We start from the raw sequence: 13903 nt of genomic DNA on the forward strand, positions 1-13903 counted from the left end.
GACTGTGGAAACAAAACCTTTATTACACTGCCGCTCCAGCTGGCTTGGATAGCGCATATTAAGAAGCTTCCACAAATTCAAGCTCATACCTGCCTCTCATCAACCTGATCAAGCCTGATACCTGAACTCGCGTACCTCCACACAGCAAGTTGTGACAGTCAGAAAAGGAACATGAATAACCTTTGAGACAGTTAGTTAATAAATTCATCAACAGCAAAGCAATCAACAAGCTGCGCTTATCAATATTTATAAATTAAGAATGGGCCAAATTACCCATGACAGTGTTATCATGCGACTTTGCAGTTTTCCTTGGCTCCAGGGAGCTTGTCAGCACCTTTGAGATTATTGTTTAGATTTTATGGTCAGCAACTTTACTGTTTTGCTTAAAGGCATTTGTCCATATTTTCTGACATTTGCAGACTAAACAATGAGTCAATATATCATTGCTTGTAACTTTATTTAAGAAAAATCAAGTGAAAGTACTTTAGCAGCAGCTAATCAGGGGATTCAAAGCCCACATAAACAGCAGGGTGCTCCCGAGGGATCACCAGCCATCATCGTGTGTTTTCTCCTGTGGTGTTTACACAAACGCAAATCTGAGATACAAAGTCAGTCAAGCAAAATTCCTGTGTGTTTGTGTGTGTTGAGAGAGACTGGAGTGACAGGTGAGGTTTCTTCCAACCTGGATACAACCTAAAGACACTTCCTCCTTTAGATGCTTTGTGTACACACCAAACACACTGGTGACATCCACATAATCCACACACACTGACAAGGTGAGGATGGATGGCAAATTAGTAAATCATGGACAGGAGAGGCAGAAGTGACATATGCGACTTAAAAGAGGTCTTTTTCTTGAAGGCAAAGAGGCTGTTAAAAGGTGCTAGAAATAAAATAAAGTACCATGTATGCAGTGTGTCCCATTTCCTTTCACCTCAAGTCACTTGAGTAAAAATGTCCATTAAGTTGGACGTTATAATCACTCGCACATGTTTACCTGCCTGGCGGCTGGAAACAAGTCTGTGAAAAGCACTCTACAGCTGTGAAGGCAGTAACATAATACAGTCAGGCAACATCAGCTGAAGTGTAAAAACAGATCAAACAAACATAAACTCCAAACTGAGATCATAACTTCATATTTGAAATGCTGAGTTGGGCCACACCTTTCCCTGTTAGTGCTGTTACTTCTAACTTTGTGCCAAAATCCACAAGGGGGGTAAGTGTATTTGTTTTCAGTTACAATGTGGAAAAATGTTGTACTGTGCAGGGGGGCAACTGCACCCCTCCCAGAAAAACACATGGGGCGGAAACACATTTTGTGTTTCTTGCTATTTCAACACAAAAGCATGGCAGAACTCCACAGCTTTCTATGCTGAATTCTCTGCTGGTGGTGTCCAGTGTCATACAATGATTACCATGACCGCCTAATCTCCAAATATCTCATCTCCACATCCACATATTTGACTTGACTCAGGATGAGTGAGGTTCACTTTCTGTAACAACAATCAAACTTTAGATGAGCACTTGGTTCTCTGCCTCTCCAAGCAGCTGGGGGGAGACCAAAGCAACTGTTATTTATATGTTTAAAGTGCACTGCCATTGTGTCTTCTTAGATGTACAACAGTAGGGGGAATTACAGGGAAAAGGAAGTGACTCAGACAACTGACTTCTGGATGAAAGAGTCACACAGAAAGAATAGAAATTTAGAGAATAATATTAACTGCAATTAGGGCAGAAATTTAGATAAATCTAACTATCCCCAGCAATAATCCCATGCAGTGTCTCCCCAGTAAAACCAGTGCATTGCAGGGAGCCTCAGTAAAGGTGCTACACTCAGAGGTGTGCGAGGAAGTGAACACACACAGTGGATTTGTGAGAGGGTTTTGACAGCCGCAAAAACTATAACATAAAACAAACATGCATTTCTAATTCTAACTTTGCAAAGTGACGCACAGCACTCAGCACTCAGCATACAAGACAGTCTCTTTTGCAGCAGTGTTTCGGGTTGAAAAGTAAACTTACATTTGGTGCCGTTTGTTTCCATTCCCCTGGTGATGCTGTCCATGTGAGTTCTTGAAATTCAATGCAGGCCCATGAGTGAGTAAGTGAGTGTGTGAAGGTGTGTGGAGCCACCGCTGACAGATACAGTCGATACTTTACAGATCCGCTGGTCGGGAGCTCGAGGCAGGCTGTTCCTCCGCTGGGTCCTAGCGTCAGCCTCTACAATAAGCTGCCTTTACAGCTCAAAGAGGTACATGTCAAATGCTTCTTGGTTAGTTAGGGTTCGCTTTCTTACCGTGTTAATTAAACAGGACGTGTAATACAACTCTCTGGTATGTACGGTAAATATGCAATTTAGTGGTTGCTAGGTGGAGCCAGCACCCGGTTAGCTTAGCTTAGTTTAGATTAAATACTGGAAACAAGGGGAACAGCCTAAGCAGTTAGCCTAGCTCTGTCCAAACGTAACAAAATCTACCAGGCAGCTTTCCCGAAGCGCACTAATTAACACGTACTGCCCAGTTTGCTTAATTAATACAAAAATCAAAATGTAAAAACGTCAGTTCACCGTTTATGAGGGTTATTTGGCTGTTGTGCCTCGCGACCCCCCTGCTCGAGTTGGACTGTATCTTGGCCGGAAGCAGTGTCTTCTGGTTGCCTAGCAACTGCTGCAGGCCAAGAAATTGTGAAACTTTGTCAACTTTTACGCTTGTTTTTTCTTTTTTCTTTCTGTCTTTCTATTTTTGTTTTAAATATCATACATATATCAAAAATATAATATAAAAAAAATGTGTCAACTAGTAAACTTTAGATGTGTTGGTTAACTTTGGACAGCCCTTTCCCTTTACAGTCAATTGCAAATTGTCTAGCCATTATTTTACAGTGTGTACAGTGTGTAAGATTTAGGGGGACTTAGTGGCATCTGGCAGAGGGGATTGCAGATTGCAACCAGCTGAAACTTCTCCCTGTTAGAACTTCCTCAGTTCTCATTGCTAAGTTTTAACCAGGAGCCAAATTATCCAGAGGTCCCATCCTCTCCGAAACAAACAAACCGGGTGATTAAAATCAGTACCAACACAGAATAAAGCAGTTTCACATTATAAAAAAATCTTTTTTTGTAAATATCATATATATTTACATATCAAAAAATATATATTGTGTCAACTACTAAACTTTAGATGTGTTGGTCACCTTTAGACAGAGCCAGCCTTTCCCCTGTTTACAGTCAATTGCAAACTGTCAAACTATTACTTCACAGTGTGCAGGATTTAGGGGGATTTAGTGGCATCTAGCAGAAAGAATTGCAGATTACAACCAGCTAAAACTTCTCTCTGTTATAACTTCTTCATTGTTCAATTTTAACCGGGAGCCAAAGTATCCACAGAGGTCTCATCCTCGCCAAAACAAACATACCAGGTGATTAAAATCAGTACAAACACAGAATAAACAGTTCCACATTAAGAAATCAGTGTTTTTGAGATGCTTTCGTCACAGAGGAGCTGCTAACTATGGTGACCAACACAAAAATGCAAATGTACTCCTCTAGAGCCAGTGCTTGGTTTGTCCGTTCTGGGGTGCTGTAGAAACATGATGGTGCAAAATGGCGATCTACATGCCCATGATGAGGACCTGCTCCCTATGTACACAAAAAGAGCTTATTATGAAAACACAATGATTCTTATTTTCAGGTGATGATACACGCAAGAAAACATACTTATGATATTATATTCAATTTCTGCATTGCATCATATGCATTATATCCCCCTTAAATCCTACACTCTAAACATTTAGTAAAGTATTTTACAAGTGGATGATTGCCAACTTCAAATAAAAAGAGGAGACTGAATTTGTTTCAAGTTTAATTTTTAGTGACAAAATCAAAAATAACAGTATTCAAAGGAAGTAAAGTCTTCGACAACCCTGGATCTTTGTCAGTGTGTGAAATACTTTGCGGAGCGTTTCATTGTGAGTGAATATAATCTCTGTAGCTACAAAATTATTGGATTATCATTCTAAAAGAAAATAAATAATAGTGATTGCAAATGTATGGATGACTACAGTCCTCTCTCTAAAACATTTAGTCATCTTTCTATTGCAATGGGCTGGAAAACATGGAGCAGGAGGACTGAATTAGTGTTTCCTTTATCTATTTAATCTACTGAATTGCACATTCTTTTAGGTTACCACATAGCTGCACAGTGAATTGTATCTATTGGTGACCTTTAACTATTTAACCAGAACATTTCATGGAAGTGATCTGCTAATCTGTATATTTGCATTCTCACTTTGGTTTTCATTTGCACACAAATCAATGCAGGTCACACATACGATTGAAAATAAGTCGTGTCCACCTCAGATTGTAACTTTTTTTCATCCTATATCAATTAGTGTAAACTGGAGGGACAGGTGAAAGAGCAAAAACAATGAAACAAGTAAACAAAATTCATCATTATAAATCAAAGCAAAGTGATGTATGCTCACCCATTCTTCTACTAATCATTCACACCGATAAAGTGTCATAAATGATATACTGTTATCTACATTCTACTCATTCAGATTGCTGGTGCTGCACACTCATAACTAAGAGAGCATAACAAATAAGGCAAAGCCAAAATTCTCCTCTTTATGTTTTAGTACTGCGGCTCTGGTCACAGACATCCCCACATGTGGCCTTATAGGGGCACAGTCACCCTTTCCCCCATCCTTCAGGCTTAAGAAAAGCACATCACTAATGTACTACAGTCTCTATTGCTTACACACCACCCCAGCACACTGCCACAGTTGCACTGGCAGCCATCTAACAGTTTATCAGTCCATCTGTGCATAATGTCTCTGTGGCCTTCCCTCGGTATCTCAGAAGTCCACGCTGGTGTGACCAGAATTTGGTTCGTCATTATGAGGAGATCTAGAACAGGTTTCTCAGCCATGGCAGTGAAACTGAGCAGACGTCCACCTATCTCTTTCTTCTCCTCCTACAGTCTGTCAGGCCTCTCGCTCTAATTATGGCAGTATTCAACGGACGTCCATGTGTTATTAAAACAGTCGGGCCTGTTTCTTGAGCTCATTTCTCTTCCACAGAGCCAGCCGGTCAAAATCCTCCACAGTCATGCCAAACACTTGGAGGAACTCCTCCGGGGACAGGTGACGCTGAAAACACAAGGATAAAAGGATGACACACAGTTATGACATTTTCCTTTTCATTATATTTTACAATACCCTATTAAGTCTTACAGTCATCTTATATATTATTCTTATGGCCATTTGCCATTGAGGACATTGAGGTTATTATGAGAAAAAGACAAACTGAATTTTTCGTAGGCACAAAAACAAAATGCATAAATGAAAAAGAATGTAGTATTTTCAACCAGAATTACATAACTGGCCCCGTACCATAAAGTAAACAGCTAAAAATGACAGAAAATATAACCGAACAGTTCAAAGAATGTATATATCTTTTAATACTACAAATATCTTACAGAGTTTAGTTGCTGGCTTGTCAAAAGTCTCCTAGGTAGACGCAGTTCTGCTGCAGATATAGCCTTAGCATTTCTAAAATCTTGGCTACAGCTCTAGTTTTTAACTAGACCTGGGACTATTTCTTCCCAACACAGTTAGCCTAATGGCCCATTCATAACTTACCTCCAGTCTGGCTCTGTCTACATCTTTGGGCAGCCTGTTGCGACCTCTGGTGGTGACAATGAGCTCCTCATAGGGGTAAACCTGCAGATAAGGGAGAGGCAGCCGTGCTCAATCAAACTACGGACAGCGAGTCACAATAACACTGGGATTATTCAACATATAGGCTAACTCTTCTGAAATGAATTATTCAAGCAATTAATTTAAAACATTACCTTGTATTCTGCTGGGAGGAAAGAAAGAAAATTAAGTCAGTACATTAAAAAAACATTGAATTAATTGCTTCAATCTAATAAAGGGTAGGTGTTTTAAATGCATATTAAATTACCTCTGCTTCCCCAGTTGACCTCGCCGCCACTGTCATACTGGTACTGGTAGCAATCAGCACTCTGAGGCTGCAGGTGATGAGAGGGACAGCGACTTCAACATAAACAGATACTGGCATGTTGTTAGCATGAGATATGTAAACATATGGAACAAGATTTGGGGAGTAACAAAAGCCCTAAGAATACTCAATTCCAGTGACTTAAAGTTAATGTCAATTTCAATTTTTAACACTGTGTTATGTGTTACTGTTCACTGTGGTCTCACCCTCTGGATGCCGTTGCGTCCATATCCTGGAAGCGAGGCGGACCTACAGCCAAAATCTAAAACACAGAATGCAGCAGTGAAATATTGCCTCTGTCAAGCCTACAGTTTCTTACATTTCCAATTATTTTCATGTAGTTTGGAATAGTGAACTCATATGATCAGTGCCAGGTCACTGCCAGAAGATGGCGCTCATGACTAACCAAAGAAAATTCCCAAAGTTCCAGATGTGTACACATAATATTGGTGCTTTGTTAATGTAAGGTCACCGAATCCAGCACAAGCAAATCATTACTGATTCAATGCCAGGCTTGTTTTATAAAATAAATATAAAAACTATTTTAATAAACCAGGACCCTGAACTTAGGGGATCTGCATTAAACCTAAATTATTTTATAATATTTCTGAAATATACATAATAAACTCACCACTTTCGACGCTGTACTGAGATCTGGGAGCTGTGAAATAAAGAGATCATATAGTTACATGACATCTCACTTATTGCAAAAAAACCCCAAACAACCCAAATGCTGCATTTTAAATCTGCCCTGCTCTAAATTTTAATTTAATTGCTCAAATAAAAATCAGTGGAAATGGCTATAGAGATTCGACAGCCATCTGTCTAGTTCGAGGCGTAACAAAGAAACAGAAAAGGAGCAAGTTGGGTACCCATCAAGCCCTGGGAGCAACATAAAACATCAAAGGGGCAAAAAGGCTGAAAGAGGCCAGGCAGGACTGGTTGAGGGAATAAAAATAAATAAATAAAAACAACATACAAACAGCCAAGCACAAAGACACACTGCACGCTCCACCATCTAATCGCAAAACACAGCTTGTATGGGTACAAGCCTTTGTTGCCTTTCAACCGTAGCCAACAGAGTCCCGTTCAGTTGTGTCCCCTCCCACCAGAGAAACAGCTTTAATGAGAGATCTTACTGCTCATAAATAAACCAGGATATGGGACACCAGCTGTGAGTGCGAGAGAGTGAGATAGATACACGGATAGATGGATGAATAGATGGAGAGTTAACAGGGTAGAATATTGAGAGCCATATCAGAAGAGAGAAACGAGGAGACACAGGCACGCAAATTGAGATGGAGCGAAGTGAAAAGAAGAGGGGAGCTACTGGTGACAGAGACAGGCTGGTGTCTGAATATCACAAGCTATAACAGTCCCAGTGTGCTGTGTGATCAGCGGAGCTTGATCCTTTCAAACGGAAACAACTCAGGTAGCTTCAGGTCTGGCTTTATGTGGAACGCACCTCTCTGAATAGCTTGAAATGTTTAAAATCAGTGTGATCAGGTATCCCCACAACAATGACAGGCCACATCTGCTGCTGCTGCTGGCCTACAACAGGTTCGGCACAGCTGTTCAGCTATCTTTCCATCTCAATAAACCGCCCCGCCTGCAGCAGCCATGACCCTTTCTGACCTGCATCCACAGCCTCACTGCCCTCACCCCAGACCCAGATGACAGCAGATATTGAGGCTTGTAAAAAAGCGCTTGTGGCAACACATATGATGACACTGGGAGGGACAAAGACATTGCCGCACAGGCATGAACTTGCAGACACAGAAAGATGAAGAGACAAAGAGGGAGACGCATAGGGGGCAGGGTGGATCCTTACATCCATTGACAGTGTTGTTGTACGCCGTGGTGCCGTAGCCTGTAGTGTTGAGTGTTTCCTTGCTCCCACTACGAGAATTCCTCGCACTGCCCCAGGGGTCGTTGTCATAGGAACCAGATCTGGCTTTCATCTCCTCCTTTAGGATCATCCTCCCGATGCCACTCCCGATCTGAGAGGGAGCAAGGAAAGAGGCAGAAAGAGGAGGAAAAAAAGAAGGAGGCGTAAAGGAAAACTGCTAATTTAATGTACAGTGAATGCAAAGATGGAGACGGCAGCAAATGAAGAGACGGAGGATAGTTTAGGCACCATACCATAAAAAGTGCATTATTTATGGGTGTTCCTGAGGAGGTGACATTCTTCAACCAGATGTTGAAGAAAGAGAGGAAGAAAATAATGAAGCGCTTACTCTTTGAAGACTCTGACTCCAACCCTCTTCATCTCCTCCTGTCGAGAAGCGTCTTCTTGGCGCCCGATAGGCTGAGAGAGAAATAAGATAAAAGAGATCCCCTCGTATGAATGTAGAGCTCAGAGTGAAACACAGTGGGTGAGTGAATAAATATGACAACACAGAGTTAGAAATGGAACTGTACTTATAGTATGTCTGTGTTTGGTCCGGCTTAAAATGCGAAAAAATGTAGCTTACTATGCAGCTTGCCATTCTAAACTCAGTGAAATGACAATGTTTCCTACCCCTTGGGGAGCTGGTGTAGGGGTAGTAGTCAGACTCTGACTGGGTGTATGGCTCAGGAGAGTAGGTGGACAGTCTGGAGGATCTGAGGATGTCCTCGCTGGTCCTGCTTTTGGTGGCTGCGTCCACATGATTGTCTGTGAAGAAATGGATTAAGTTAGGAAAGAAAGGGAAATACAGACAGAAACAAAGTAACTGGGCGTTCTGTTAAAGAAATAGTTTGACTTTTCGGGAATTCTGTTTATTTACTTTTTTTTGCAGAGAGTTACGTGTGAAAATTGATACTAGGGCTAGGGTCTGCCTCACCACAGGTTTACATGATTAAAGAAGCAGAACAATAATAAAATAAAACAATTATAGAGAGAAAGCAGGACTAAAATGTAAAAGCTACAACAACTCACATGATAAAAGCAAGGGCAAAGTAAAGACAAAGAATAAACAACAAATAAACAAACAAAACTTAAGAGGACATTAAAAAGTAAGCCTTAGAAATGAAGTAAAAGCAGGCAAAAAAAGTCAAATTTAAATTAATTTAAAACTTTCAATTGCCACTCTCATATTTGTCCATTACTTATGAAGCTTGGAGACTGTTAGCTTAGCTTAGCTTAGCTTAACATGAAGACCCAAAACAGTGGGAAACAGCTAGTCTGTTGTCCACAGGTAAAAAAAAACCTACCAACACCCCTAAAGCTCACAAATTAACACATGATATCTGATGTGTTTATTTCATGTGAATACCGAGGTGTAAAAAGATCATGTTGCGTTTAACTGGTGCTTATGTGCAGGGCTAGTTTTTGGCGGGAAGCAGTGACTTCCTGGAGTTGCCACTAGCTGGCTGGTTACCACAAGGGGAAAACGAAACTCCTGCTGGAAGTTACTTTGCCTGGTTTTTCTGTGAATTAAACAAATGAGATATAATGTGTTAATCAGAAAGCTTTAGAGGTTGCCAGATTTTGTTGCCTTTCTACAGAGCCAGACTAGCTGTTTCCCATTGCTTCGAGTCTTTGTGCTAAGCTAAGCTAACTGTCCCCAGCTTCATATTGAACAGGTGTCAATTAGAGCGATTAGTTGTCAACTATTAAATTAATCGGCAACTAATTTGATAAGTAATCTGTTTGAGTCAATTTAAAAAAGCCCAAATTCTCTGATTTTAGCTTCTTAAATTTGAATATTTTCAAAGTTCTTTACTCCTCTATGATAGTAAGCTGAATGTCTTTAGGTTGTGGACAAAACAAGAAATTTCAGGACATCATCTTGGCCTTTGGGAAACACTGATTGACATTTTTCACTGTTTTCTGACATTTTATAGACCAAACAACTAATCGCTGAATTGAGAAAGTAACTGACAGATTAATCCACAATGAAAATAACCATAAGCTGCAGCCCTAGTGTCAATCTTCTCATCTGCTTCTCAACAAGAAAGTGAATAAGGTACTTCCCAAAATGTCAAACTATCCCAACAAGGAGGGAAATGTGTTAATGATTATCACAAAGATGTACAGTCAGAGTACATTTACACTACATATCCAGTTATAGTTGCAGTTATATCCAACATTCCTGTCAGAGGAGATCATATTTCAGCCAACAGCATGAAAATAACCAGCATTAAAGTGAGTTCAGTTACTGCTCAGCCTGAGGCACACAGTCTGTTTCATGAGTGGTGCGAGGGGATGATATTGATGCCACTCTGCACTAAAGCACAGTCAATGGGAGTCAATGGATGTGACATGCAGAGTAATGTCAGATAGATCGCTCTTCACTCTGTTAGCCATTAGCCATGCCGGCCCCAATCCATGATCCATTGGATTCCAATACATATGATGCATGACAGCGATGGCACACATTCTCATCTTTGGGACACACTCTTTCAGCTCGGCGACAGGGCCGGCCGACCACACACACACACGAGCACACACACACACATTCAGAGCAAAGTTACTGTAGACAGCAGATTGAAACTTCTGTCAGAGGAGGTATGGCTGTATAGTATTGACATGGGATGACAAACACAGAAAGAGACACACGTATCCACACACATAGACAGACAGACAGACAGACGTGCGATATCTATCTACCGACAGTGAGTGAAACAGCGAGAGGAGGGAGATACTTACAGTGGCAACGTCACCGGGTAAAGTGGAGCAGAAGGTGGAGGGAAGTGAATAAAAGTGATTGGATGCAATAAAAAGAGGCGAAAAGAAAAGGGAAACATTATTGGAGCGTCCCCAAGGGAGATGTGACAATGTGAGAGCTTTGCTACCCATATGAAAAACAAGAACAAAGCCAAATAACACGGATCTTATCATTTCTATACAGGTAGCAAACTTGTTAACGATTAGTACATAACAGGCCTTGGATGCGCACAGCAACACAACTTCACATGTGTCTGTTGTGTCCTTGGATTTAAATAAGTCCTTTTAAGTGCTGAAAGTAGAGAAAATAATACTCAATAGTTGTAAGGGATGTAACAATACCAAAAAGACACGGTACGATGATACCATGATCAAAAGCACATGATATGTTACTTATCTCAATATTAAAAAAGGAAGAAAAATTATGACTTGAAAAAATATTCTTTATAAAATAAGTTCCTGGCTTGTGTGTAAAGGATGACGGGATTCTAGCTCCTTGATGATTATGATTGCGCAGTCTGCTGTTCAAACAAAAATAATACAATCAGGACTTGACATTTGGCTTAAAAAATCAAATCAATAGGGATTTGAACAATGACTTTGATTTCTCAGCGTACAAAACAAACAATTAACCAGTTACATGGTTGGGACAGCTCTAACTAAAACCTTGTGCCTATTTAGCCTGGCACTTGGCCAGTTTTAGATGGTTGGAGGAACATTTTAAGGGAAAAACAAGACAGTAGTGCATTTGAGATCAGAGCTGTCGACAAGTCAGAAACACAGCCTGTGATTTGTTGACAGAAGACATTCGGCGTTGGATTTATCATTATGGATTTATCTTACAAAGAGGGTGACACAGTGGTACAGTGGTTAGCTATATTGCCCCACAGCAAGACGGTTCCCGGGGTGGGAGAGGCCTTCTGTGCACAGCTTGCATGCGCTCTCTGTGTCAGCGTGGGTTTTCTTTGGGTACTCCAGCTTCCTCCCACAGTCCAAAGACATGCAGGTTAATTGGTGACTCTAAATTGTCCGTAGGTGTGAATGTGAGCGTGAATACTTGTCTGTCTCTGTGTGTCAGCCCTGTGTGGTCTGGTGACCTGTCCAGGGTGTACTCCACCTCTTGCCCAGTGTCAGCTGGGATAGGCTCTAGCACATCCGCGATGGAAAATGAATAAATGAATCTACAAAAGACACTGCAGTTCAAGGCTGGATAACAAAGCTTCTGCAAGGGATATGATTGCACCGGAGCCATTGTTAGAATGGTTAATGTTTTGCTTCTGGGCAAAAAAAGTGTGTCTCCAATGCAGAGTTCCAGCTTCAGTAAGGTCATGTCGTATACAACATCGATGACCCCAGAGTTAACTTCTTTAGTCTCTAGTATGTCCGATTTTTCTCATCAGTCCTGTTCAACACTTGGTGAGATAGACTTGCGTACGCAGCTCAACTGTAAAGGCTTAACTTCAGCGATACAGTGCACAATTTATTTTCAGACAACATCACATTAAACATCTATTTTTCACTTGCCTGATTGGACAACTGCATGAGGCATTCCACTTGCCCAAACACAGAGTTTCAGTTTTTTGCCCTGAGCGAGTGTTAATGTTGAGCCCTGACAAATTATGATAAGAAGAACACAACTATACGCGATATTACGCAATTTGATATATTGTTACATGCCTAAGCTGTTTAGGAAGATATAAAGTACAAGAAGTATCAACATGACTGATGTGTAAGAGTGTGCAGAATGTCTGTATTCAAACAAGTCAAGCTTAAAGGTTTTTGAACTCATTCAGTCATTAACTTTATATTTTCTAAACAAAAATATGTCTGTGCATGTAAACATTACGGCCAGTGATGTACTAATTATAGCTGAGAGATATTGGAGGGTGAAAGTGCCTATAAACAGGACAACACATTTGACTAATTAACCCACAAATATCAACACAACAGTACAGAAGAACATGCAGGACAACAACAGAGAGATTATCCTCCATCAGGAGGACTTAAATCTTGTGACTCTCAGCTGAGAAGCCTTTTCCAGCGTGATGTGACGAGGAGATAAGGGAATCTTCTCTTATGAATGTTTATACTGAAGCACACTATCCAGATGGCTGGAGTGCATTTCAGTTTAATGACTTGTAAAAAAGTCAAAAATAGCATCTTGTGTTAACGGCGCCACTGTGTTACTTGACTGAACGACAACATAAATCCACACAATTAAGAAATCAGACTTCCCTCTCATACACTCCCTCTGTTTTCCGCCAAAAAAACGAGCACAGCAGCTGTCTCCGCATTCGAACAATTACAGTAACGTCTCCTTAAATCACACACTGACCACTGCTTAACTAGGCTACGGTGAGAAATAAAAGAAGTCTACACAGCAAATATAAATTCCAGTTATAATACGGGTTTCCACTGTGCTTTGTTCCATTGTTCTGTTCTATTCTGGTGAATTGTGTGTCCTCAGAGTCCCATGTACTCAACACTTGTCACGCCTGAGCAACCTTCACTTCATTCAGGGTCTATTCTAGCCCCATTTGCCGACAAGAACCTCCCGCTGCACGCAGAAGCAGACGTGCTTGTGGCATGCACACTAAACATTGCTCTTTCTTATTTGGCCTCTAACTAACGCAATGTAACTGATCTTTATCTTCATTTTTTGTTGTACAAATCAAACTCTATGTCCACTGTCAAGCACAGAATCAATCTTTTCCATTTATCTGGTTTTGTTATCAATGGCCTCAATTTCTATCACAACGGGAACATCAATACTAATAAATATTAAATCACAAGGGGGCTGCTGAAACACATCAATAGGTCAGTAAAAACAACTACATCGAGTACTCAAACACAGCATGACTAAACTGACAGGAGGACAGGCAGGCTAAGGCGGGGCTAACTGCACTGTACCCGTTCTCGTATAGATGGGAGGCTTCCTGTAGATGTTGGGGTCCCCTGTGGCTGAGGAGAGAAAGAGGAGATGGAGAGGTGAAACATGGAGGAGTAAAGGAGGAGAGGATGTGAGTTTCTGTTGAGGATGATCGGGTGGGACAAGGTGGAGGTAGGAGGGATGGTTGTAAAGGAAGGTAAAGGTGCAGTATGAGGGGAAGAATGTGCCACAGAAATTACTTTATGTGCGACATAAAAATATGACTTAGTCACATTTTCACACACTCTGATTCCCACAGAACTTAAAATGAATGATTTGCATTAGTGAATAATGGCTGATGAAA

General features: G+C 40.9%; 2 protein-coding genes across 10 annotated transcripts in view; both read right to left on the reverse strand.

The window, feature by feature from the left end:
* Positions 1 to 2623, reverse strand: part of afap1l1a (actin filament associated protein 1-like 1a) — a 30468-nt gene extending 27845 nt beyond the window's left edge. For 2 of the 4 annotated variants that reach the window (XM_050042274.1, XM_050042280.1), the window contains exon 1: positions 2023 to 2623. In XM_050042274.1, coding sequence (XP_049898231.1) covers positions 2023 to 2065 — 43 coding nt within the window. In that variant the 5' untranslated portion in view covers positions 2066 to 2623. The remainder of the gene's footprint in view (positions 1 to 2022) is intronic. The other 2 variants (XM_050042276.1, XM_050042275.1) reach the window with 2 other exon arrangements.
* A 1227-nt stretch (positions 2624 to 3850) lies between these two features.
* ablim3 (actin binding LIM protein family, member 3) overlaps positions 3851 to 13903 on the reverse strand; it is a 58092-nt gene continuing 48039 nt past the window's right edge. For 2 of the 6 annotated variants that reach the window (XM_050042288.1, XM_050042284.1), the window contains 10 exons: positions 13581 to 13631; positions 8541 to 8657; positions 8257 to 8327; positions 7851 to 8019; positions 6651 to 6680; positions 6226 to 6281; positions 5963 to 6029; positions 5850 to 5860; positions 5638 to 5718; positions 3851 to 5145 (listed from right to left, as the gene is read on the reverse strand). In XM_050042288.1, coding sequence (XP_049898245.1) covers positions 5032 to 5145; positions 5638 to 5718; positions 5850 to 5860; positions 5963 to 6029; positions 6226 to 6281; positions 6651 to 6680; positions 7851 to 8019; positions 8257 to 8327; positions 8541 to 8657; positions 13581 to 13631 — 767 coding nt within the window. In that variant the 3' untranslated portion in view covers positions 3851 to 5031. Of the gene's footprint in view, positions 5146 to 5637; positions 5719 to 5849; positions 5861 to 5962; positions 6030 to 6225; positions 6282 to 6650; positions 6681 to 7850; positions 8020 to 8256; positions 8328 to 8540; positions 8676 to 13580; positions 13632 to 13903 lie in introns of all 6 variants that reach the window. The other 4 variants (XM_050042287.1, XM_050042283.1, XM_050042286.1 and 1 more) reach the window with 2 other exon arrangements.

The sequence above is a fragment of the Epinephelus moara genome, chromosome 4 (genome assembly GCF_006386435.1).
Source record: "Epinephelus moara isolate mb chromosome 4, YSFRI_EMoa_1.0, whole genome shotgun sequence".
Lineage (NCBI taxonomy): Eukaryota > Metazoa > Chordata > Actinopteri > Perciformes > Serranidae > Epinephelus > Epinephelus moara.